At 35.0% G+C, this 26,389-nt stretch overlaps 1 protein-coding gene across 4 annotated transcripts in view; it reads left to right on the top strand.

Moving 5' to 3' along the window:
* LOC109036597 (CCR4-NOT transcription complex subunit 4) overlaps positions 1 to 25,257 on the top strand; it is a 29,374-nt gene extending 4,117 nt beyond the window's left edge. For 2 of the 4 annotated variants that reach the window (XM_019050920.2, XM_019050921.2), the window contains exons 3-13: positions 206 to 469; positions 1,429 to 1,515; positions 2,240 to 2,535; positions 3,026 to 3,138; positions 3,893 to 4,034; positions 4,594 to 4,721; positions 5,758 to 5,817; positions 6,815 to 7,068; positions 8,947 to 9,071; positions 10,188 to 10,372; positions 12,417 to 18,202. In XM_019050920.2, coding sequence (XP_018906465.2) covers positions 206 to 469; positions 1,429 to 1,515; positions 2,240 to 2,535; positions 3,026 to 3,138; positions 3,893 to 4,034; positions 4,594 to 4,721; positions 5,758 to 5,817; positions 6,815 to 7,068; positions 8,947 to 9,071; positions 10,188 to 10,372; positions 12,417 to 12,553 — 1,791 coding nt within the window. In that variant the 3' untranslated portion in view covers positions 12,554 to 18,202. Of the gene's footprint in view, positions 1 to 205; positions 470 to 1,428; positions 1,516 to 2,239; positions 2,536 to 3,025; positions 3,139 to 3,892; positions 4,035 to 4,593; positions 4,722 to 5,757; positions 5,818 to 6,814; positions 7,069 to 8,946; positions 9,072 to 10,187; positions 10,373 to 12,416; positions 18,203 to 21,818 lie in introns of those variants that run through there. The other 2 variants (XM_019050924.2, XM_019050922.2) reach the window with 2 other exon arrangements.
* Positions 25,258 to 26,389: the final 1,132 nt, after the last annotated feature.

Here is a 26,389-nt window from a genome sequence, read left to right as displayed (position 1 = left end):
CCTTTTATTCTATAGATAAATGAGATTCTATCAAGGAAATACATACCATTACCAACACCCAGCACCATTTTGCAACCAATGCAACAAATCCATTTGACTTAAAAAGGAGTCATTGTTAAGAGGGTATGCAATAGTTTATCCTGTTAATTTGTTTTTCATTATTTAAAACTTTCTTACTCCCTAATTTCTCATTTTTGCTGTGCAGATTTGTCGATTCTGCTGGCATCGCATTCGAACAGATGAAAATGGGCTGTGTCCAGCATGTCGGAAAGCGTATCCAGAGGATCCTGCAGATTTTAAACCACTGTCAAAAGAAGAAGTGTCAAAATTGAAAGCAGAAAAAAGGCAGAAGGATCAGTTAAGGAAGCAGAAAGTAACAGAGAATAGGAAGTATTTAGCTAATGTAAGGGTTGTCCAGAGGAACTTAGTGTTCGTTGTGGGACTTCCTCTTAGACTAGCAGATCAAGAGGTAAGCTGTTCTGTCCTTGTTTATTTTAATCCTCTGTAGACATTTTGTGGAGGCATTGGAGAGGACTTAGATATTATACTGAACCTTAAATTTTTTTTTTTTTGTGTAAAATTACTAGGAATAAAAAACAAAATTTGAAGAAGTTTCTCTGTTACTTGCAAAACCAATTTTTTTTCTTCCTTTTTTTAATGAATTTATTGTATACCTTTACACAAGCCTTTATCTAAGCTCAAGATTGTCAAAGTTATAAGAGGAGCGATTACCTCACATCAGTTACTACAAAGTGTTACAGAGATAGTATCCATACTTGGACTTAACGTACAAAAATTTATTGAATAAAAGCATTCTGCTCTTGCTCAAGACAACTTTCCATGGTGAAATATAAAATGAGGGAGCTTTTCTGCACAAGCTGTCACAAAATTTAAACAAATTAACGCTTTTGAGCCAAAATTCTTTGGTATCGGCCAGGTTGCCAATACCGAAGAATTTCGTCACAAGTGAGTCAATTTTGTAAAACATTTTTTAATACAATTTTTAATTTTCATGGCGAAATCATCTGTGTAATTTCTCATAATTAGTCACTTACTGTTGAAATTGCTAGTTCTTACCCCTCTACACATATGCAGGGTTCCTTTTTTTTATCACCCTCAAGAAGAGCTTTCTCTCAAATCATGATTTAGATGAATATTTGGAGTCATGAGTTATTCTAAAAATTGAAAACTTTTTACATCCAATACCTCGAGTTTTTTTTTTTTAAAGCCAACACATTTACTTGGTTCTGCATAAATTTTTTCTCGTAGCTGAAAATAAGATTCATCATAGTTGCAACTATAAATTTTCAGTTAGTTTAGTAAATGTTCTCTCATTAATGGCTTTTCAGTCCTTATTTTTTTATTTTTTTTTCAGAAGAAAAATTATCTCAACACCTAAAAAATTATCTGCACTGTTCATTGTTTCAGGTTCTAAAAAAACATGAGTATTTTGGGAAATTTGGCAAGATTCATAAAGTGGTCATAAATCAGAGTACAACCTATGCAGGGTCGCAGGTCAGTCATTTTAACTACGCTTTTTCATTTGCCTCGTCCAGGCGTAGCAAAAATCCATTGTATCACTTCCACCCCAGAATTATAGCACATAACTGCAGTGGACAAGCCTAATACACTCCAAGATAAAAAATTGTAGGCACATTTGTCCCCACAGCACCAGAAAGACGAGCCAAAAAAGGGAACAGTTTTAGTGAAATATGAAAAAGTTAAAACTAAATTCAAATAGCCCCAAGTTTTCAAGCGGTCACTGTCAGATGACAGTAGGTGACATGAGAATGCTGGTTTCAGCTTTACAAGCCTGACCTAGTGCCACATAAGCATCTTTGTATTGAGCCCATTAGCCTGACTTGGCATTCAAAATTTTAATTTTCCTCTTTGCTTTAAGTTTGAACTTTTACTCATCTTTAGGAGGTTCAGCTAGGCATCGATGGATGTGGATATGCCGCGTGCAGCTGAGCATTAAATAATTACCTTTTATCATGTAAGTGGATACTGATAATGAAGGGATAAAAGTAGAATAATTTGTTAACTATGACGAGGGATAAGCGCTTAGTAGGTAGTAACAAGCTTTCTAAAGGTGCCTAGAAATGATTTATTTCATAGATGCTCGAAAAGAGCTTCACTTTTTTATCCTTGAATTTGTTTGAACCATTTATTCTTTGTTAGGAGTCCAAGGGCTCCACACTGTCACAGCATGGCTCTATTTCTGCTCTCATTTTTTCAGGGGCCCAGTGCAAGTGCGTACGTAACGTATCAGAAAGCGGATGATGCGTTGAGGGCTATTCAGGCCGTCAACAACATTTCCGTCGATGGACGGGTGATAAAAACATCACTTGGTACAACCAAGTATTGCTCACACTTTATGAAAAATCAAACCTGTCCAAAGCCCGATTGCATGTATCTACATGAAATGGGCGACTCGGAAGCCAGTTTCACCAAGGAAGAAATGCAACAGGGAAAACATCAAGAATACGAGAAAAAACTCCACGACGCATTAATCGCAGCCACAGCAAACAGTAGGTAAGTAATCGGTTGTTCAGGAACTGTTTTTACTCTTATTAAATAATTACTCTGGGAGGCTCTCACATTTTCATGCGAAAAATTTCCGCGTAATTGCGCTTCCGTAAAATTGGCAAAGGCTTCCACAATTTCGAAAATTTTTCGCGAGATCTAAAATAATGCCGACCCCTGATGATTCATTTTAAAAGTTTTCGGTATGTTTAATGTGTCCTGCATGAAATTTTGTTAAGAAAACAAATTGTCAATTTTCTGCAGCAATTTAAGTTGGGTTAAGATGCACCAATTAAAGTTGGGTTAAGATGTTAACCCAACATCAATTGGTGCAGATTTTTGAAAAGAGTATAACATGTGATTTTTAAAGCATGCGTTTAAACACAACCGCCATATAAATTAGTGGAAAGCAATTCTAAGTATATGTCACTTTCCCACTTTATCTTCAGCTCAAAAACAGAGTTCTATATTGTAGACTTTACTTCTTTTTTTTTCCCAGGAAACCAAACCCTTCCCCTCCGACAGTAATGACAACAAGCAGCAATCCAACCCCTGTACCAGTAACCAACAATAGCAAAGATTCATGGCCTTCTCTTCAAGCTTCACCACCAGGTAATGTGATCAAGTAGACTCAATCAGTATATGTTTATCTCAGGAATACACAAAATTTCTTGATTACACGACTGAGCGGGCTAGAGCTGCATTTGATTATGAGAAGGCCGGGAGAACAGGTTTTGAAAAAGGGAAAGCTGAAAAAATAGGAAGGTTTTTGTTCCCTGCCAAACCCCAATGAAAATCAGAAGCGTTTTGCAATTTGCAGCAATTACATCTACTTACAGATCCTTGAAAAGGTCATCACTTTGAAATTCCTGAGGAAAAAGGGGTTTTTAAAACGAGAAGATCAAAAACTTTCTGAATACTTGCCTGTAAGCTAAGGTGGTATCCTTATATCAACAGTATCCACTTGATAATTCAGACCTTTAATTTCAAAAGCATTGTAACTAAAAAGTTACACCAATCTCCCTGAACAAAGGGTTCTAATTGTTAAAGAAACACCCAAGATAACTTTCCTCTTTTTAACCCTTTGCCTGCTACAGATAATTATTCTTGCAGCAGAGAAACTATGCCAATGAACTATGTCTGAGTTTATTTGCATTTGTCGTGTCATTTGAATTTACCAGTACAGCATTAGGAAGGAAAGTCAAGTACAATTCTAAGACGATCCAAATGCAGGACCAGGGTCAATTTTCGAGTCTGATTTCAGGGTATAAATTGGGGCAAATATATCTGTTTATTTCACAGTTAATTAAATATTGGTTTCTAGCATCCTTCATGGTCTTACTTTTTTTTAATTTTTCTTTTACAGCAGACCCAACACCGTTCATTCCAACACCCCCTACAAATTCAATATCCACAACAAACAACAACAACAAAGGCGAAACACGGTCCTATAAACAAAACTCGTATTCAGATAAAAACCGGAAGAAAAAACAAAGCTCAGAGGAAAAGTAAGTCCTAGTTTTTTCATCTTTGTTTTTACCTCTAGTTAGAGGGTTAGCATTTTTCTTTTTTTTATAGAAACTTCTGAAATGTTGAAACATGATTTTATACTCTGTACAATGTAAAATTGCTTCTTCATGCAGGTAGAGGAGAGGAAAAGTGAGCGCCCAAATATTTCTAGGTTTAAGGCGCAGTGTGAAAGCTTTAAAAAATTTTAGAAATCGTTCAACTCATTGAATGCTCTTGATTTTGGTTTTACTTTTGAAGAGTTATCATAAACCTTGTCTGCCGCATTTATATTTACATTGCTGTCATGATTGAAGATATAAATCGCCAAGAAGGATTTGGCATGTCTAAAATCAGCAAGACTAATCTGATTTAAAAAGTTGTTATGCTCTATGGAACATTATCTACATGAAGATTTATGTTTGGCATGGTTGTCAATAATCTACTGTTCTGATTTAAGGGGCTGGAAGAAGGAGATTTAAAGGAGGTTTTGTATGTTTCTCTGGATTTCTATATTTCCATTATATTCAATAAATCTTACTTTTTCACTCTCTATTGCAGGAAACTTTGCAAAGAAACACTTCACCTCCAGACCCAGGCGATAGATTTAGAAAGAATTCCGAGCACAGATTTTGACTACGATAATTCTCTCCCGAACTCATGTGACAGTCCACAAACAACCTTTACAGGTATGTATTTATGGTATATATTCTCTCTATAGTCCCTCAATTGATTATCATATCAATCGATGCCTTTTTGTAGTGGTGGCAGTTCTTGCAGACAGTGGTTGTACTACACTTCTGCCACCTCTTGGATGAACAGAACCACATCATCCTTTGCAGCATCGACGAAATGCTATCAATCCATAAGTTTTGTCAACCTCTTCTTTGTCTTGGTTTTATACATGTGAATCCACAACAGAAATACAACATATGACAATACGTAATGACAGAATTCAAGAGGTCATTCCTCTTGTCAGTGTAGCCCTCAAGATATTCTCAGGTAGCCCACACTTTGGGGTACAGAAGTTTTGCCATCAAAATTAGGTTAATGATGGGTGGGAAAACATCAGGAATCAAAAAAGTAAGCTTCCTGATTTTTGTTTGTCGATCTTTAAGTACTGTCGTTTCTATCTCCATAACTGACTTGTCAGAATTTGACGACCATCTTTTTCTTTGTTGTGAATGTTGGTTTGATCTTGACTCGTCAGAATTCGACAACCGGCTTTTTCTTTGTAGTGAATGTTGGTTGGTCCTAATGTGGATTCTTAACACCATCTGTGCACATTTTTTAAGTCCATATCCTCCTTTACGTGCACTTCTAGTATATAACAATGAATATCAATAAATACCATTTGCATCCAGAAAAGGATGTTGTATTTTGCATAAATGACTATCGGAAGACTTATCGAAGCAGATGTGGTGGAAATGCCTCTTGAGCGCTCTGACAAAAATTAATGCCAAATCATGACTGAACTAATTAGTGGATCAGACGACCACGTATTTTGGAGGGAAGGAGTTACCCAATGAAACAGTATTTTTGAATTTTTTTTAGTGCAACCATACATAAGCCACCAGTTTTTTGGAGACCTTACTCTTGAGATACTTAATGAACCTGAGTGTCAAATTTAAAATTTGGCATGCATTTTGTTTTCTTTCCTTATTTTTTATTTCTCTGTAAATTTGATTGATTTTCACATTTGCTCTCATCTCTTTGTTTTTGTAGAAATTGAAAAACCCAATTCTCCTATCCAACAATTAGTCAATGGAGATCTCGACACACAAAGTAAGTTCCTAATTAGACATGATGATCATTCATAAGTCTCTCTGCACTAGAATACAGTTGAAAATTCACCCTGAATCTTTGGATCAATATTCTTCCGATGGGCCAGTTGCGCTGGTCATAGAATTGTGTTTTAGTGCTTGATTCTTGTAGCAAAGCCAAAAATAACAAGATCTGTCCAAACCGAAACTTTCAACGTTCAATATTAACCTAGATATCGCCCTTTGAAAAGTCGGGTTTTTAACGTCATCCACTGCGGTAGTGACACCCTTGCTTTCCTCCACCTTGCTTTCGTCCGAGTTTAACGTTAAACAACCAGTGCAAATTTGAGTCATAGCAACTGATGAAAGCAAGGTGGAAGAAACCACAGGTGTCACTACCGCGGTGGATGATGTCAAAAACCCGCCTTTCAAAGGGCGATATCTGGGTTAATATTGAACGTTGAAAGTTGCAGTTTGGACAGCTCTTATTTCTGGCTGATCTACTAGAATCAAGCATCAAACACAATTTTGTTACCAGCGCAACTGACCCATTAATGAAGCAACTTTCGTTGTTTTCAGGGTTTTTAAAAATGGATTAATTATTTATTGCAGATCACTCATTGCCCTAAGGTTGATCAAGTTAAAGGCTACTTAACTTGAACTGTCCTTTTCAAAGCCTTTTGTTGTTCACTGCAGTGCAGAGTTTGAGATTGTGAGATGATCTTAAGTTTAGAAGAAATTCAGACTTTTTGAACCTTTACCTAATTTTTGGTGAATACATTTTTTTAAATTGTATCTTCATAGTAATTGACAAAGTTTAATAGGTACGTGACTAACAAATCAAGTACTTTTAATAGGCCTGAACTTAATTTAACCAATGTCAAAGATATTACTTGTCAAAAAAAGCCTTTTTTTTCTTTTTTTACTCTTCATCGTTTTATAACTTTCTCTATTGCAGCTTCACAGAAAATTTCCTTTTTTCTGGTTTTTTTATAACAAACATTTTTTATGTGTTTCAGCAATAGAACCACTTGAACAATATGAACAAAACAGGCATCGGCCCCCATCACTGTTTGAGCCAGATAATAACTCCTTCTTCTCCTCGCACACATTCTCTGAAAAACCTAACAATAGTTGTGGATCTTTAACAGAGGACTGGCATGTAAATGGCTTAACCTACATGCCAGATGTTCTACCTCCAGTTCACTCTACTGAAGACTGGCAAGCAGCATTTTGTAACCACATTCAAAAGAAGGAAGAACCTGATGAACAGGTAAAAGCAGATGAAAGTCTAAGTAAAAAATAAGAATTGATAGATACTGCTAACCCAAGGTCATAAGACCCAGATAACTACTGTGGCAACTGTGCAGAAACCCTCTATTTTATCAATCAGGAACTTTGGATTTTCTGGACATAATCTCAGCTTTTCTCATATTTTCCTAATGATGACCTCAATAAATTGTTGATTTTCATCAGTCTTGTCAAAGTCCCTGCACTAACTGGGTATTTTTTACTCTAAAATACATATCATTGTAGCAAGCTGGAATCGGGTCAATGATGATTTGGTGACAGAAGAGGAGACTACTTTCTGCAGAAAACATTCCATGTTCAGTGCATGTCTCAGTCTGGACACAATCCTAACATTGCTATTTGGTTACATGTATCTAAAGTTCACCGTATTATCCTGCAAAAACCGCCCTCTTTTTCTTTCAGTGACCAAAACAACATTTGTCCTTTCGAATCATGGCATATCTTGATAATGTTACATTGAATTTAAAATACGTAATTGGTAGAGTTGGGCCGGGTATCCGGCGATTATCCGGATTGCCGGATTATCCGGCCGGATACCGGATATCCGGCTCCGGCCGGATACGATTTTCGCGAGGATCCGGCCGGATAATCGCGCTATCCGGTTTTTGGACCCGCCGAATAGTGCTTTTTTGGCCCTGAAAATTTCGATAAATTTTTGGTGATATTCTTTCTTTTTTCTTCCCTATCAATACAATTTTCTGTATTTTTTCCTGAAACTTTTGACTTTTTTTCTTCTCCTTCAATACAGCTCTGTTTATTTTTTTTTCTTTCAACATGAATTACATGCTGCTAAGTCTTGAACAATTTTAATTTTATTCAGTCTGTTTTAACGCACATGTTCTGCTAATTGACGCGATCGCAACGTAAATTCCTTTAGTCCGCGACCCGCGTGTTTCACTTTCATAGATGCAGGTGGAAAAGAGAATAACAAACAACAACGCCACCAACATATGCATAATTCCCCGTTTTTAGTCGGTGCAAAACTCCGCATTCATCGTAGTGTCGCAGCACGCTGTTTGTTTCGGTAATATCGAAACGAAGGCCAATTAAGTTTGTGATCGGTTGAAACATCCATTTCTCTCGTTCATTTAGAGATTCTCATCAACAGAAATTGACCGAATAATTTTCCGTCAAGACAGGCTTTGATTTGCTGTGACTTTGGATTGGCATGCGGCGGCGGTGCTTTCAAAAGTGTCAGATTGGCAGCGCTGTTTTCCACTTTTGTTTTGTTTACATTTCTGACTTCTGATAACACCCTCCTGCTGAACCTTTGTGCTGAACATATGAGCACAGCTGCGAAAAGCTAGAAACTGCCTTGCTATATTTATGACACATATTATTTGTCAACCATGATTTTTGTACTATTGCAATTGTGACACTAGAAATAAGGAAAGAAATTCAAGGCCCGAATTTTGTTAGCTACGACCGATCGTGAGTCGAGTAAACTTAACCTCAAAAATCGCGACATTTTTCGCGCGAAAAAGCACTATCCGGATCCGGCCGGATACTTTTTTGAATTATCCGGTATCCGGATCCGGCCGGATACAAAAAACCGATATCCGGATCCGGTTCCGGTGACGCGAAAATTCCATTTCGGCCCAACTCTAGTAATTGGCGTAGGTATTTGAAAAGAATTGTGAAAAATTAGTTTTGCATAAAAAAATCCTTATCCCGATTTTTTTTTAAAATTTTATTTAGTTCTACTGTAACTGATAAATTTTCCAAAAATATAGGCGCTCCCTACTGTTGAGGGAAAGTATACAAAAAATTGGCCATTCTTTGCTTTCTTTCATTCTTTATTATTTTTCGCTAATTTTTAATTTTTCTGTTTTTCCTGCAGCACATTAGAAATGATGATGATCTAGGATTTGATCCGTTTCATGAAACACAAAAAGGTTTTGCAGAAATGATTGAAAAAGAAAATCAAATAAAATCCAGGCACACTTATATGCAACACAATAATGGGTATGCTCTTCATTTTTTTCCTCCTTGTAGGATTTTTCAGTATTTTTAATCCCCTTAATACCTTTCAGAAGTTATCTCATCTGCTCTGTTGTGTACCATTGAAGAGTAAAGTTGTCCTGCGGCTGCACGAACTGCAGTTCCCTCCATGCCTATAAGTCCTGATGTATATTAAAATATCTGTCAGCGAGGCCTAAAACCACAGCCGTAGTATATTAACAACAAAATTCAGGCATATTGTTGCGTTAAACAAGACTTGAAGTGCTTATGAGGTGCAATTCCGACTCTGTAAGTGATTCAGAGGTGTGCACGGCATATCTCAATTTTGTATTGAAAGGATTTAAGTTCCATCAATTGTGTTCATTTAGCTATTTTTAACTTCTCAAGCAAACTTTTTAGGAGAGCAAAAATAAATTTTTAATCGTGAAAATTTTCATGTTTCAATTTTCTGTTCCTACAACGCACTAAATGGAGCAAGCCTGTCTTTAAATTTCTTTTGACATGCCAATGAAAAGCTTTGTAAATGGTGATACTTATTATCGTCTATGTCTGTGTAGACTACTTTAGACCTAGGTATGCAATGTTTACATCTGTGTATATATTTTGAAGATGATTGAACAAATCTGATCTCATGGAAGGTCTCTAATTGTTAGAATATAAATGGTTTTCGATGAATTTTTGCATTTTTACTTGTATTTGTTTATTTACATCATAAACATGATTAGTCAGGGCCCGACTTTTGTCAGCCAGTTAATGTTTGGCAGAAAGTTGCGTTAAAAATGTTGACTTTCATATTTGACAGCTGATTAATGGTTTGAACCGCTTAGGAGCTAATGATGACTCAAGCCTGCTGTAAAAAAAGCTCAAATTTTATACAGTTTAAGTTTAGAGTATAATTTTTGCGACCTTAAGTCGAATTTAGAAGTTAGTTTTCTCAACATGTGGTCAACCGCAAACCAACGAGTTTTTGGCCCAGGTGAATAGCTAGGTTATGAACGTCAAGCCTCCCAAATTCAACCTATTTTTAGCAACCAAGTTTCTTTTTGTGGTCACACTATGTTGAATAATGTCGATAATGTTTCGTCCCGAAGTTTAACGTTATTTTGAAATTTCTTTCAGGCTATCAAATTGTTCAAAACTGTTAGATGGGCTTCGAATAAATGGAACTGTTCCTCCCCCACCTGGTTTCACATCAACAACCAATCACATGAATGCCTTTTCATTAGGCGTACCCCGGACTGTAAACAAAACACTTCCCTGTGTTCAGCCTACCATCACATTTCCACAACATCCTCCTCCTCCAGGTACTGATGCTCAAAAAAATCCTCTTCTTTTCCCCAAGTGTTTCATACAAAAGTTGCGGTTTTCTACTTACTCCTCTAGTCTTTAATTTTATTATTGATTTTTTTTACTCCTTTGTAACCATGGTGAAACGGCTTGAATTTATCAGGGACTCTGAAAATTTAAAATTGCTTAGTGATCAAGCTGCTACCAAACCTGCATCATTAATCATCATGTTTACCTAGCCACAAGAGACCAAAGCTCTATTTAGTCATTTTTGTCATAAACGAAACAAATTTATAGCGGATGATCAGGTGTTAAAGCAATTGAAGCTCTGAGCTGAGAATTGTGAAAGAAACATCTTGGAAACTATGCCACTAATGTCCCTTTGATATGCCGCACATGTATGTTATGTCTGTGTTACTGGGAAGAGTTCTATAAATTTTTGTTTCATGTTGATCAAAAGTTGGTGAGTTCTAAACTCTGAATCTTTCACTTTGAAAATTTTCTTCTGTTTTTAATTTACGAGATCAATATAAAGTAATTTGTAAAATTTTAGTCTAACCCGGAGTATTTGTTATGTGAAATCTCGCACTTGTATATTGTATCAAGGAAAGATTCCTTGTATTGAAACTCAGCTCTGATCTACAAGCCATTTCCATAGTTTGTTGAGGCTTGGACTTAATTTGAAAAAGTGCCATCAAAACTCCCAGGACTGTGCGAATAGTGTAAGACTGGGCAAATTTTAATAAGACTTGAATATTCCAGTCCATCGAAATGCCAAAACATTGTTATTAAGATCTCACAAGTGGTGATCCATTAGTGCTGTACCTTCAACCAGATTAAAATGGGGTTGCAAGCTGATTTAAAACCTTGAAGCTTTTTTCGCTACTAAATGCGTGTTGCATTATTGTTAAGAAAGAAGATGCTGACTCCAGCTAAAATGTTGTGTTAAATTCGGGTGACTGCTTCTCTTAAAATGTGAGGGAATTTTCTCAAGCAAATCGTCCCAATGTAGAGTGAATTTCCTGCAGCACAAAACATACTTTCGATTTTCAGCGGTAAGGCATCTGCCAATCTGAAAGTGATGGTTTGAGATGATAGTTTGACATTACAATTCAAGTGACGCCTCGTCAAAATGCCACTTACCCCAAGTTTTGGCCTCTTACATCTTGTGGCTTACTTTAAAATTCCTCAATGCTCCCTGAATTCCTGTAACCATTCTCTTTGTTCCTCGGTTGAGTTCATCTTTTTGTTGAATATTTTGAAATTACTTTTTGCAAATTTACCTTCAAGTGTGAAATTTTTTAAGGGAAGGAACCATAGTGTTTAGAGGTGATTTTTGAGAGAGATTCTAATTGAGTTAAATCAAAGAATTGTGTTCTAAGTTCAAAAGAAAAAACTCTCTCAGTGGTATCTCAGAGAAGAACTTCTTTTTTTTTCTTTCTTTTTTCAAATGAGCGTGTACTTAAAGTCGAACCAATCCAAAGGACCCCGTACTGAAAGCCATAGAATTCAGTGCTGACTAAATTTCGGTATTATTTAAGATGATGTCCTTTTATGACCTCCTGAGCAAAACGAGTTTTTAAAATTGAACTTTCTTTACACCATATCCGAGATTAGCAGGGCTGGAAAGTGAATTTTTAGCATTTTCGCACTCTTTATCTAGTAGAAATGTTGCAACATCTGATTGGTGATCAAGGGGAGCTTTTGTTTCCTCACCAGCCGAGAAGATAAGACCGACCTAAAGAATTCCATTCATCCAAATGATAATAGCATCCCATGCAGCATCAACACACTTGGTAAAGGCATGGAAGAGTACCAAAAACTTCACTTTTCAGCCTTGCTGTTCTCAACATTGGCACTTAGCTTCGAAGGAGTTGGTAAAGAACATCATATAAAATAATAGCACTGAATTTCTCAGTATGACGTAGCTGGAGTCTGTAGCCGGGCAGAATGAAGCCCATATTATGTAACCATCTCTCAACTCTCAAAATGTTAATATTCAACCGGCCACTTTTGAGTGCTTCAACGCCACTGTTTACAAATTTATTCTTAATGTTCCAGTATGGGATTGGACTGCCCTAGATCCAGCCATTGTTACATCAGCACAACACTGGGACCTATATTCAGCTCCTCCTCCACCTGGTTTCCTACTGCGGCAGACGTTGGATAGTAAGTGTGTTAATAACTCTTGGTGGTGACTTGGATTTTGTGGACTTTCTTGTTGCAACCTTGTTGAATATTAATGGAGACAGCATTGTTTTTATACCCTCATCTCGTATCACCTCCTATCGTAATGGCTCACTCCCCCCCCCCCCTCCCTGCGCTCCTCGTTTTTTGTTGACAGATTTTACATCCATCAAGAAGCTTATCCATAGAGACCTCATCTTGCTGAATGTGATCCATTTCTAATAAAAAGTTGTTCTGAAATCCTGATTTTAGTATGTTTTAGTTAAGTATTTTAAGGCTGTGTCCACTCAGTGCTGGAACGGAGTTATGGAGAAAGATTAAAAATAAATCTTTGGACTTGTTGAACTGTTTGTTTGATTTAGAAAAATTTACAACTTTTTCCCCCAACTAACTAAAAACTTATTACCTAGAGCTTTCAGTTTTTGGTGCTTGAATAATAGCATAAATTATCTCACCATCTTCTTTGCTGAGATTATTAATGACAAAATACATCTGCATTATTTGGTTTGTGAAAGTAGAAGAGAAAAAGACCCTCGTAAATTAACAGCTTTGTTTGGTTACAGATAATAGGTTTCCACCAGAGTTGATGAATGGCCTCAAATGTTTTTCTCACTTTGCTGAGCTCCAATGATCAGTTCCTCTTTTAAAGTTCAGTATTCCCTTAAAAATTAATTAATGTTAACATTTCCCTCCTAGATCATTCCTCGGTAGTTTTTTAAGGCTTAGTCTTTTATTTTTTTTTTCAGTTGTTTGAAACAAGTTGAAGGGTTTTACTGTAACTCAGAGAAAAAGAAAGAAACCAGTGAACTGAAAAGTGGAGGATTAATAATAAGAAGACATCTTTAGTTAAAAATACCTTTTATTTATTTCATTCTTTGGAAAATTAGTGCTTTCTTGCTGGGATAAGTTGTTCTAAGTAAGACCTGTGCAGCCCTTTGATTTTATTGGAAAATTTGATGGACATTATCGATTTGTCTCCTAATTTGCCTAAAATTTTTTAAAATTTTTCATTAACTTTTTTTTTTACACTTAGTGCATAAAGGAACTCCAAGTCAAGATCCCTAATAAGTCAAATCTCTGAGGGAGTCTATTCTGTATCAACCTTTGAGTCATTCGCAGTTTTTCAACAATGGATTTTTTCTCTTGAATGTACTGTAGAATTGGTTCCCATGGGTTTATTATGTGATGAAAAACTGTTTAACCATTGAAAACATTCTATCACGGGGCCTCAGAGAAAGTAGAAAAAGGAAGGGGATAATAATCCCTTGTTGTCTCTTTTTTCAGCCTCTTGTCCCTCAAATGATTCTCAATAAAACTCTTTCATTCTTTCTATTTCAAGTGAAGAAAACAGCAACAATGGTTCCAAATTTTTATTAATCTTTTTCCTCCTCTTAAATCTATCAAGGGTGTGTATTGATTCAGTTAGTGATTTTGAGGCAATCGAGTGTCTTTTTCCCTAATAATGAGCTGAAACCTCAATCCTTTTCAACTCCGTCTCCACCTTTGATCAAATCATTTCATGGTTTTGTGTTGTTGACACTGGGCTTCAGAAGAATCCTCAGAAATTAGTTTGAGACAAATAAGAAAATCACGGGTTTTTCATGAGGTCCGGCCCTGTGTGTTTGTTATTGTTGTTGTGCAAGTTTCTCTATGCTATTTCTTCTATTTGTCTCCTCACCTTTTTGTCCTTTTCATTTCCCCTTTTTCCTCATTCCTTCGGTGCCCCGTTTTGTCACTTAGACCTCCCCCTAATTCAACCACCAAAAAATTGCCGTCTTAATTATTCTATTATAATTCAGCTTTCCTGTTTTCTCATTTTGAGATTTTTGTTTGGAATGAAAGAAGATGAGACATGTCGCTCAGAAAAAGTCTACTATAATTTCAATTCTCTATCAATACCATGAAATTCTAATTGTCTACACCTTTTCCTATTAGAAATCTCAACTTACAAAATTATTAAGCATTACATTTTTTATCATAAATGTTACATAAAAATTCTACCCCTGAATCCAATGAATAACTTGTTGAGAATTACTTGCATTTTGGAAGTCTAACTGGGATTGCATCTTAATGTTGACCCTTAATCTTCAGATTCATGTACACAAACATCTTACTAAAAATTGATTGCAATTGAAGCTGTGTGCTTTTATGAATGATATCCAGAGTTAAAAATTTAAAGTGAAGCCTCTGCAAGTAGTTTATGGTATGTGATGCTGAGACTTTAAAATCATCCTGGATGAATATTTCTTGCCCTGCTGTTGGGAGCTAGAGTGCTGTAACTTGACTGTTGCATCTAATATCTCTGGATGAAGAAAAATTCCTGTCAAAAGCAGTCACATGCTCCTGTTACTTTGTAACTGTGATTTTTCAGTATATCTCTAAGAACTTATTTAGGATTTTTTGAAATTATCTCTCGAGAACACTCTCCGATTTTCTCATTACAAATATCTTGTGCTACAAGGAACAGAAACACCATAGCTGAGATCAGGTAGATAAAAAAATAAATAATTCCCTCTTGCGTAAAACGTCAGTCATATGGAATTTTGTCACAGATGTATTTTGATGGTAACACAATGAAAACATGTGTATTGATAGTGAAACTGCCAAAATTGTTATTTTGGTTGCTATATTTCAAAATCTCTGTACCTATCTAATTTTTCGATTGGAGACAAAACCAACATCATGGCTCGAAATCTTCACAGAATATTCTTGATTCAGAGAAGGAAAATCACCAAAGTTTTAAAAAAAATGGTGTTAAGTTGTTTTCCATATAGAATATGAAGTATGACAGTAAGTCTGCAACAGTGCAAAACAAGATGCTAATTTCTGCAGTTTCACCATATCTTGAATATAGTGGTTCAGAATTTCTCTCTGTATTTTATTTCTTTAGGAGACCTCACCCGATATTTTAGCAAGAAATTTTCGTAAAATAGTCTTGAACCGGCAGACCAAAATCACACTAAATTTTGTGTGATCGAGTGATTTGTTGGCGCACTCAACTCCAATTAGCCTAATTGCATATCATTGTTGCCAAATTTTCTCTAGTATGTTTTTATCCAAAAATGCAGCAATACAGTGTCTTGAAATTTCCTGTAGATGTTCTCTCTGTCCTAAAAAATACGCTCATGACATAACCGCATACATTAAATTTCATGACAAAATGTCGCTCAGTTTTTAGTTAAAAAATTATAATATGAGAAAATTTCAGACAAAATGTGATGTAGTTCGGCTGATTGTGGTTGGAGCTGCTCAGTTGTCCTTTAAACAAGTTAAATATAACTACATATCTGAACTGTCTAAAACTGAGTTTTGGGTTTTTCTTGTTTCACCATTGTTTTGAAAAACCATAGGTTAACCCTAACCGGGTGCCATGTGACAAACTTTTCCTGTATTCAATTACTCCCAAGACTATCTCTATTTAGTATGTACTAACCAAAAATATTTACCCTTAAAAACAATTTTTGGAAAATATAATGCATTCTCTACTCAAAGTTTTGAAAGCTCTCTAAAAGTATCAATCTTCTTGAACATATGTGTAGAATATCAGGATAAAGAAGCAAAATTCAAAACTATATCTGTTGGAGAACTCTCCTGAAAATTATAGATAGTTTAAGGAGAAATTATAATGGAAAAACATTTAGCCTCCAATTCTAATGAAGTAGGAAAAAACGAATTGGTTGTTTTCACATTGCAAACCTTAATGTGGTTTGGAAAAAAGAGATCTTGATTTCATCGGATGAGGATGAGCCCCAAAAAAAATGTCCAAAATCCTCACTGTGTCATGCTTTTTCAGAAAATCGGAATTTTCCCAAAAGACAGGCTTTTCTGGGATGAATTCTATTCATCGAAAAACAGGTCCATGATAGGGAAAAAACTTGGAATACAGCAGCAAAAAATACTTAAAAATTACTTTACTATGACATGCCTGAGAATGTTGTAAGTTTCCTTTGATCGCCAAGTCTTTTCAGTCAAGCATGCAAAATTTATCAAACAATTGGTTGAGTAAAACTAAGGTTATTTTCAAATTCAGCCATAATTATTAATTAGTGCATTGGATTTGTTTCACCAGACACCTGTTGACAGTTGTTGATCTTTCCTTTTTCTTAAGAAATAACTAGTCTAATTTTTTATGGTGACAAATGGATACATTATTTGAAAAAGATTTAGCTACCATAGAGAGCGAAAATAATTCTTAGACATGCCAAATGGGAATTTCTATCTAATTTTTGCTGCTGAAATAAAAAAAAACTTGGTTTTTTATCTGTCATGCTACAGTTTTCTAGAAAATTGAATTTTACTTGGGAAGCTTGTACCCAGACAAATTTTAATTTTCTAGAAAATTACTGTATGAAATGTTTCAAAATTCTCCTCAAACTCAGGACTAAGAAAAAACCGGAGTCTGTCAAGCTACAATATGTTCTGCCAAAAATATGCAAAGCTGTGTAATGTACTGGCTGTGGTACCTGGCACTACACTCCTCTCAGGACTTATAAATACATGTAGAGTATAAATACAAGTGTAGCAAAGGGAAATTCAGGGGGTTAGGACCCCCTCACGACCAGAAATTTTCCTTCGTTGAAGGTCATTTTTAACGATCTGTTGATACTTTTTACCTTTACACTACTTTCAGAGATGCTGTCCTCCAGATTCCCCCCATAAACAGTTTTTAGCAACTCCACTGGGTAAAGAATGTAATCCCCTTTCTGTTATAGCTCAGTGTACACTAAGAAGTTGAAGGTCAATAGTGGTCTGCCTTTGCGCTAACCTTTTATGGAATACTTACTAACTATCGATATCGGTTATATGATACAAGTGCAATGATAACTATGGCAGTAGTTGCTGTATTATCAAATTTTTTCAAAGCCTGAACAAAAAATTGACTTTTCTAAACATTAAGGTGAAATGTGTCAACCCCCCCCCCCCCCCCCATTTCTGTACTGATTCAAGACCCTGGTAGTTGTGATTTCTCGAGGATTGAAAAAAGGTGTTATCTTTATGAATGATACTCATAAAATGCTGTATTTTGTGAATTTCTGGTATTGATAAAATGTTAGATGTCAAGGTTAGTGAAATCCATGAAAAGCAGATGTACTTTTTCTGTAGATGTACTGCTTCAACCTTGATTTTTTATAATTTGTTTTCATTTTAATTATATCTTTTATTCCAAAACTATTCTTTATCTATATTAAGTGATCATTGTTCAGTTTACTAGGATGGTAAAGGAATTCAAACAAAAGATAAAAAAATACAAGTGGAAAAAAATATAAATGAAGCCTTGTAAATAAAAATGTGTCAGGATCGCAGGCTGAGTTTTTCATGGATCAACTTTGGCTTTCATGTAATCAATATTTGATCAACTTTATTTTGCACTAGTCATAAATTCAAAGAAATCCTATAATATCCAAAGTTCTATAAGTTCAGAATTTTTAATTTTGAGAAGATTTTTTCCATTTGATTTAAATTACTCTCACTCTTTCTGTCTCCAATGTATCCTCTCTGTTTCGCTAATCTTATGCTAATCCTTAATTAAAATGTGATCACAATCATCAAAACCATTTTAATTACCTAAAGTAAAAGGTTTGTAAAATATCCTTAAAAAGTGCATTATTTATATATATTTATATATATAAATTCAAATTAAACTATCTAATTATTTTTAATTCTCTGTCTTCATTATTTTTTTCTATCCATCAGGAACATTTCCTTTTCAATACATTGTTTATTATTTTTTTCGTATACCCTCCCTATCATTACTTTCTATATACTTGTGAATTGCTCCGAATGCAGAAAGATTCCATTGTAAAAGCCTATTCTTATTTGAAAGATACTTTTTAATTTCTGAATCTTAGGTTTTTTCCAGTAATGATTAGCGCACATTCTGAGCGTTTATATTTATTGATATTTCAGGAGGAGACGTTTTAATAAGTACGTAACATAAGGAACAATTTTAATTCTTTTTAAAAGGAAAATGCAAAAATTCACTTTTTCTACCTGAGTCATTTGTACACATCTACTGCACAAAAATCTGTTTTCTCCATATTTTTTCTTGAACAATTCCAATTCTAAAGAAAAATTTGATAGCAACTCTCCCTTTATGATGGAAGTATTACACTCAGTGTTCTGAAACAAATTCGTGACGAACCTACCTGCAAATTATTTCAAATTGTAGTTTAGTGGTAATTTTTTAAGAAATCGGGTAGTATTTGTCTTTTTAAGCCCATCGTAACATTATGAACAAAAAACAGTAGAAGTAGCATCATAATATATGTTCTTGGATTAAAGTGATTTTCAAGAAGCTTTGCACTTGTTGGGACTTGGCCTTCAGTTTTTGCCAAAATTTTACCTTTGGAATGAATTATTTTTGTAGAAAGATATTTATCGTGTCCACCAGACTTCTAAGATTACCAGGAAAGAAATTATTCTACCTGCATTCACGGATTGTTTAAAAATGAATCACAAATTACAGCAGAGGACTGTACAGAGGATTAACTGTTTGCTCGTGGAAAACATTTTTGTTGTAGAATTTAGTCTGAAATTTTCTCTCTGTTATCTTTTCTCTCCCTTGCATTTTCCTTTAGGTTATTTTCCTCCTTTTTTTCTCTGTGTAGTAAACATCAGATAAATGTCCCTTGTCAACTTGGAAATTTTGGAAGGAACTGTTACAGTTAGTCAGTGCTTTAACGCTAAGTTAGCGTAGACAGTTACTCAATCATTTAATATTCTCTGTTTTGACAAAAATAAAAAAAAAACTGAAGAAATCTAAATTTTTCTCTCTGAAAAAAGTGATGCTAAAAATGAGTAAGTTCTTCTTTCGAAATCAAAGAGAAATTTTAGTTTTTACACTCTTTTTGAGAATCGTCACCAGCTGGCACTATTTCGTTTTTTTTCTTTTTTTCCTATGTACAAAAGAAAATGCTTCAATCTTCATTTTCGACAAAAAGTGTAATCAGAAGGCCTAAATAGATTTCTTTACTTTCATTCCTTCAATGAAGTGATACAGAAATGCTAAGCCAGATGTTTTGAAGTCAGCAGGTACCAATAAATTTATCTATGATGTATATAAGATCATGTAACCAGAGCTTAAGATGATGCATTGGTATAATATTTAACTAATTTTTAGACTTCTCCTTAAAAAAAATTCATCATAATCTCATGATGAATAGTTGAAAAACGAAAAGTTGATCAAATTGCGATTTACACTTTCACCTGTCCTAGATAGGTCAACGTCACTAATTTACTCCAACACAATTTATTTTTTTATTTTACTCTTGCATAATTTAGTCTGCTGTTTAGTTCTCTTATAATAACAAGAGGATGAACTTCAATGACCTTCCTTGAAAGATAAAAGGTCTAAGAGCTCGTTGAAGCATCTTAATAATCCCAAAATGGAAAAAAGTAAAGAAGCTGGCATGTCCTATGCATTGAGAAATTTTATTTTTCAAATTAACTACTTCTTGATGCCCCATCCCATCATAACCAAGAAAAAGTTTTCCGAAGAATGCCATTCCATAATGATCCAAAAAGTAATTTGTCATTTGTGTCTTTCATCAGTCCATCGTTATATACCAGTTCATCGCTATATTTAAAAGAGAGACTTTTTGTCAAGCCTGGTAAGAATTCTTCCAAGGCATTAATTTTAATAATCAAACGTTGTCCCTCAAAAAAGGGGAACGGAGGACATGAAATATTCTAAAATATTGCTTTGTGCTTGCACATTTCTAGGTTTGTTTTTTTGCATGTATGAAAAGTCCGATCTAGCGAGAACAAACTTCAAACAAAACCTCTTAAAACTAAAGAAGGCATAGATTTTCATTTCATTTTGGCCTAGAATGCAATTGGTTGTTGCAAACTTGTGATAATTAACTCCCTATTCCCTATCTCATGCATGTGCTCAAACATTTTCAACCCTCTTTCATCTGGTTTTCTGGTAGCATCCACTCACCAATATCTCATCATTCGGTCTCAACAACAGTATGTTTCCTTTTTCATGGGAACTTATTTCTACAATATTATTAAGAGAATCAAATGACTAAATAGCATCAGGTACCTACCTTCTTTGAAGTCTGCTTTCAGTTGGTGTGAGACATATATATACTCTCTCATACGCGGTTGTTTTAATTATTTTTAAGAAGCCCAACTTTTAGAGTCTTTTAGGGATATTTTGAATTCAAAACTTTTTTTTCTGTCCGGCGTAAGCAGTTTGCTTTTTGGTCTTGTTTTTATTTTTTAACCCTGTTTATCAATAATAATGTTCCGAGTTTATAATTCATCTTCGGAATTACTTTTCTAGCGCTTGTTACTCGAAGATGTCAAAACGTTGGTCTCTCTGTGTGTATGTGTACACTAGCTTTGTTCATGGGCAGAGCTAGGAACTTTTCGTAAAGTGGACAGAAGGGCACCTCATCAAGGAGGGGCTGGGGGTCATTAAAGACACCCTGCCAAAAGGGATCCGTGGGACATCCCTAGCTCCCAAAGGGACTGCGTTAAACAGAAAGGAACCAAGCCACATCAGCTATAGCCAAATTTAATTCGGCAGTTTAATTTTTTATATGAAAACGGTTGTGCGGATTTTCGTGCAAATTTCAGTGAAAATTCTCCATGGTACGAAGCAAATTCCTTAAAATTTTCAAGGAAACCCGAACTAATGTTCTCTCGTAAAAAATTTAATTGCCCAGTTAAACTTGGCAATAGCTGATGTGGCTTGGTTTCTTTCTGTTAAACTCGGTCCAATTAGGGTTCAGGGGATTTATTTTACTCCCATGGGAGGATCTGGCGGCGGACTTTCCCCAGAAAATGGTGAAAAATCAAGAAGCAATTTTGAGCCTCTTACAGAAAACTTCACCGAATTGTGGTTTCAAAGATAAAAGATGTATCGTGCACCTACTGAGGAAAATTCGTCACATCTCTTGAAAGTGGTCAAGTAGATTCCTGATGGGATCAGCCTCTCCCCCCCCCCTTCCCCCCGGCTGGTTCCCTCTAGTTCTGCTCCCGGCTTTGTAGTGCCTCAATTTGATGCTAATGGAAGTTTTTTCATCGGACGGAAGAAAGCTTTTATCTTTCTATGTTTTACTTAACCAAGGTACCATAAAATCAAGAGCCAAGTTTTCTGTATGAAATAAACATTCAAAATACCTTTGAGGCTCTCTTTTTACAAAACGAGGTACAAGTTAACTTCAAGAAGCACTACTGAAGCATCCCTAAATTTGGAAGCAAGCTGGCCAACCCACTGTCTTGTTATGAAAATGCATTGACTAATGAGTATTCCAAATGTTTCAGATCTGTAATGCATTTTTCCAATGGACCGACAATGATCAAGTATCAACTTTAGTTTTGTCGCATGGTTTTATGAAGCTGAACTGAAATTCAGTCACGTAATTATAATTTCACTCTCATTTATTGTTCATTTTCTTCTCTCTGCAATTCTCTGAGAAATAAAAAAAGAGCAGAACGCCTGCTTCATCCATCTTATTCTTTGATTATTATTTTTAATTCTTATTTTATTATTATGATTATTATAGAATTTTTATTTTAATTCCTTGTTTCTTTTTTTTCTCTTTTTTTTTGTTGATGTGTACCTGCGTAATATTTTAATTATGTATCAAAAATCAAAGTTTGATTAATTCTTATTTTAATCTATGTCCAATCAATAAAAAACACAGAAAAACTCTCTTCAAGAAAATTCAGAAATTAGTGCATGGCTTCAACAATAAATCTGGATTGATTTCATGATGAAGAGGTATGAGTACAAACAGAAATGAATTGAGCCTTTTCAACACTTAGAGTTTTTGTCTTCTCAATTTACGTCTCTCATTGTCTCTCATTGAAAGTTAGCTGCTATCCTCTGTTTCCATCAAAAATTAAATTTCCTTTGTGGGAGGGGTCATAGTGTCCTGCCTGAAATTTTGATAAGGGAACAAGTTTCGTAGTACTTCAATTCAGACTCGGGTCTAGTCTCCCATAACGCTTGATAACATTAATATCTAGAAGTCTCTCCAATGGCAAATTTTCATTCCATAATGTACAAAATTCAGTCTAGATGAAAAATTTCTCATGCTTGTCACCCTCAGCAATCAAAAACCAAAAAGAAAAACTTCATTCCATTTTCCTGAGAAAGTGATGTTTTGGGGCGGGTACTTCTGCCAGGAGGCTCCTCAACAAGATATTCAACAAAATGACCTTAAGTACTTTGACTGAAACTTGTTCACGCTCAGAAATGGAAGAGATGCAACTTTATGTTTACGAATCCAACCGGCAAATATCTTGAAAATGCCTTGTTGAATCTGCTCTGCAGAACTCAGACATTGAGTATTAAGGAGTTACTACCTACTTGAGTAAGTTCCACGAAAAACATATATTTATCTTGAAATGCATCACCCCTCAAGGTAATATCCCTTCTTTTACTTCCAAAATTGAGGTCTGCTTTTAAGTCCTTCACTTTGCTGTTACATTTATTCGCTAATATATCACACATAAAAAACAAGCAAAAGGAAATTATAACTGAAGGACCATACTGAAATGCTCCATTTTCAAAGTTCCTGTTTTGTAAGAATCAAGCCCATTTGTACTGATAGGTTTATTTTAGTGTCAGCCTCTTGAAATATGTTTTATATTGCAAGAGCTAAGTTGTGATCATACATTTTTTTCCACTGTAGGTAAATCAATTTCGATTTATGTTAATTTCCCTTTCTCTGGCACCTTAAAGGTATTTTTTTACAGGTACCTATGCCAAAAATTATCGAATAATATTTTTTGAAATAAATACCTATGAATGATTTATTGTGAAATGCTCTCCCATATATTGTGCTAGACCTAAGTATTTTCTTTTTTTATCATCAATTTGTACCCATTTGTGATCAGTATTTCTCTTGTATATCCATCATTGAAAAGGTTTTCTAGCAAGCATATAAGACACGCTTCAAAGCCAGTCTTCAGTTTTTAGTAAGAGGAAGTTGTGCCATTACCAGGTTACTTTGAAGAAATGGCAAACACAATTTTGTTTCCTGTCTGATTGCAGGAAAAATGAGTTTTCAGGTTTGAGCATGCATTGTAAAGCTGTTGAAAGCTGTCGAGCTCATTTGTACTAAACCTGGTGGGTTCACCTTCGCTTCAACAAGAAAAATAAAGAAGACACTAAAAAAGATCATTTTTTTAATGTAGGGTTTCTTGAAAAAAAAAAAAAAAAAAAAAAAAAAAACAACCCAAAAGTTTATCTTTTGTCATTGAATCATGATGTTTTTAAAAGTGACCCCATTGGCAAGCATATTACACTCCTTCTGATATCAGCTACAGAAATTAATTAATGAATGTTTTTATCTGTAAAAATTTTCCAATTTTCCTTTTTTCCTATTTTTCGCACCTTTTCAAGAATTTTTTTTAAAAGGAAAACGAAACAAAGCAGAAAAAACCAGTTTACTTGCTGTAAGTTGAAGTAAAAATGTTTTGAACAATTCTTGAGCTGCTGTCCCACAAGCAGTTCCGACTGTACGGTCTGACAGGGTATGTATGCGCACAGTCCGTACAATCAGTAAAGGGCCACTGCCAACTGTTCATTTAGCCCATGAATGTCATTTATTGTATAATCGGACTACTTGTGAAATAGCAGCTTCGATGGGTATGAGACAAAAATACTCAACTTCACAAAACCTTACGTGAAATTTACCATATTATTTTCTTTTTTGGCATTTCTTTGTGCCTGTAATTTATTACCTTATTTTCCCCCAATTTTGTTCTGGTTTAGGTAGGGATAAAATTTCGCAGCTGTATCAAAAGGAGCCTCTTTTTCCAACTAGGGTTGTCTCAACTCCCTTTCTGAATCACTTTTTCCCCCTAGAAAGTTAATCATTTGCCGATTCTTCTCACTCTCGCTATGCTCGTTACAAGAATTCAGTTCTTTTGTCTTAATGGTGCGATGGCTCATCCTGTTAAACATTGCAAGGAAAAATTGTCAATTTTTGAATAGAGGCTGTCATGTCAAATTCTGCCTTTAACTTGAAATCATCTCTACGTTTAATTTTTCCACCAAAAAATGATGATGACAACAAGTGCTGGTTCATTCTACCTTCTCAACTCAAATCAGGTCAAAAATTAGACTTATTGAAGTCTGAGTTTAATTCAAAACAATCTCAAGAAAAGAAGATTTGGTTGGAGATTTTGCAATCCTTCTCATAAAATTGAGATCTCCTTTACTTTTTGTGGAGTTTTACTCATCTATACATTGTCTCATGTTAAAAAGTAAAATTTCATCTCCTCTTAGTATTGAATAACAGATGCCATGAAACTCATAACGTCATGAAAACATCAGATTTAGAGCTATTAAAGCTTTTAATTTTCTTTGAAAATATTATTTACTCACGTAAAATTGTTTTCAAGTAATTGACGTGTTTAAATATATCCAAGTGTTTTGGAAAAGGTTCTCAGTTCATTGTTTCTTGTATTGATATCATTCTACTGAGATAATTTTGCCCTACTTCTATTTCTACAACTTGGCAGCTAGTGACCGTGCTTCCACTCTGTGAGTCAGTCACTGATCATATTGATATCAACGTTTTATTGTAAGTCTGTTTTAGTGATTCAGAGCAGTTAAGTAAAGCTCAAAAGTACTGTGAAAAGTTAAGTTGTATGAAAGAAGTGACCTTATAAGAACTTATTTAAAGTACCTACTTAATAATTGAAACGTTAATCCAATAAACTTCTGTTTCTTTCATTACCTGGATAACTTCTTTTTGTTTTTCTTAAAAAAAATTTGCCCTGTGTTGCATCTTGGTGAAAATTTATGAGATGATCAAAAAGAAATTGCTGATCTGAGGTCTGAGATGCATTCTCGCCTAAGGAAGCTGTCATAATAATATTTTCACATTGGAGGCTGCAACAGGTACACCTTTTTTGGGTTACAGGATATTTCTTCAACGTATTTTTGTCTGCGCACCTGTTTCTTCTACTAGTTTACGTCCACACGTTTTTTTGGCAGGGATATTTTGGCCCACTCACCAATTGAGACCCAGAATTAATTGGTCTACATGTAAATACAAACAACAATTGAATCAGTGAGTTCGAAAACACACCAACTCGGAAAAAAAATTGTTCAGGAAACACCTAAAACTGCGCAGTGGGCGAAGAAGTTAGTTTAAGAAAAACCTCTTGGTGCCACAGGACAAGTACTTAGAGACTTAGTAGAGCACCGAGTTGAAATCGATACACCATGTTTGATGACAGAGAATTAAGCGTATAAAAATTTCCGAGTTGATGTGTTCTCGTTCTCACCGACTTTCAGATACTGATTTTTCACAGTCTGCCCGGTAAAATGTATATTTTTTGACCTGAATAACGCTTGAATATTTATATAACTTGTTGGTACAAGGTACATACCGAACCGAAAAAAGGAAACCGCAAAATCGGATGGTCACCCGTTTCCCTTGAAATGGACAAGAATTGGTATTTCCCCACATAGCACAGAATATTGATATAATACTACAATAGTACTGACACGTCAGTAGTGTCAGTATTTATAAAATGCTGATGTATCCTGATTTAATATTATATCAAGACTATGCCAGTATTTATTAGTTACTGATTTGGAGCTGTCAAAATATTGTTACAGTATTGGCCGAAAAGGTTGATTTCATATGGAAATCAGGGTTATGACAAGGTCATCTGAACACTGCAGGACACCGACAATATGTATGCATTACTACCTTAACACTGACACGTCTGTACACTCAGCGCACTCTGTCAAGTAGATATGAAAGTTCAGACGATGGCCGTCATTTTCAGTAGTACTACACATGTATTACATTTGAAACATGAATTACACAAGTATACAAGTATTGAATATTATAAACCACTTACTT

This window comes from Bemisia tabaci, chromosome 5, assembly GCF_918797505.1.
Source record: "Bemisia tabaci chromosome 5, PGI_BMITA_v3".
Classification (NCBI taxonomy): domain Eukaryota; kingdom Metazoa; phylum Arthropoda; class Insecta; order Hemiptera; family Aleyrodidae; genus Bemisia; species Bemisia tabaci.
This window is presented reverse-complemented; position numbering and strand designations above follow the sequence as displayed.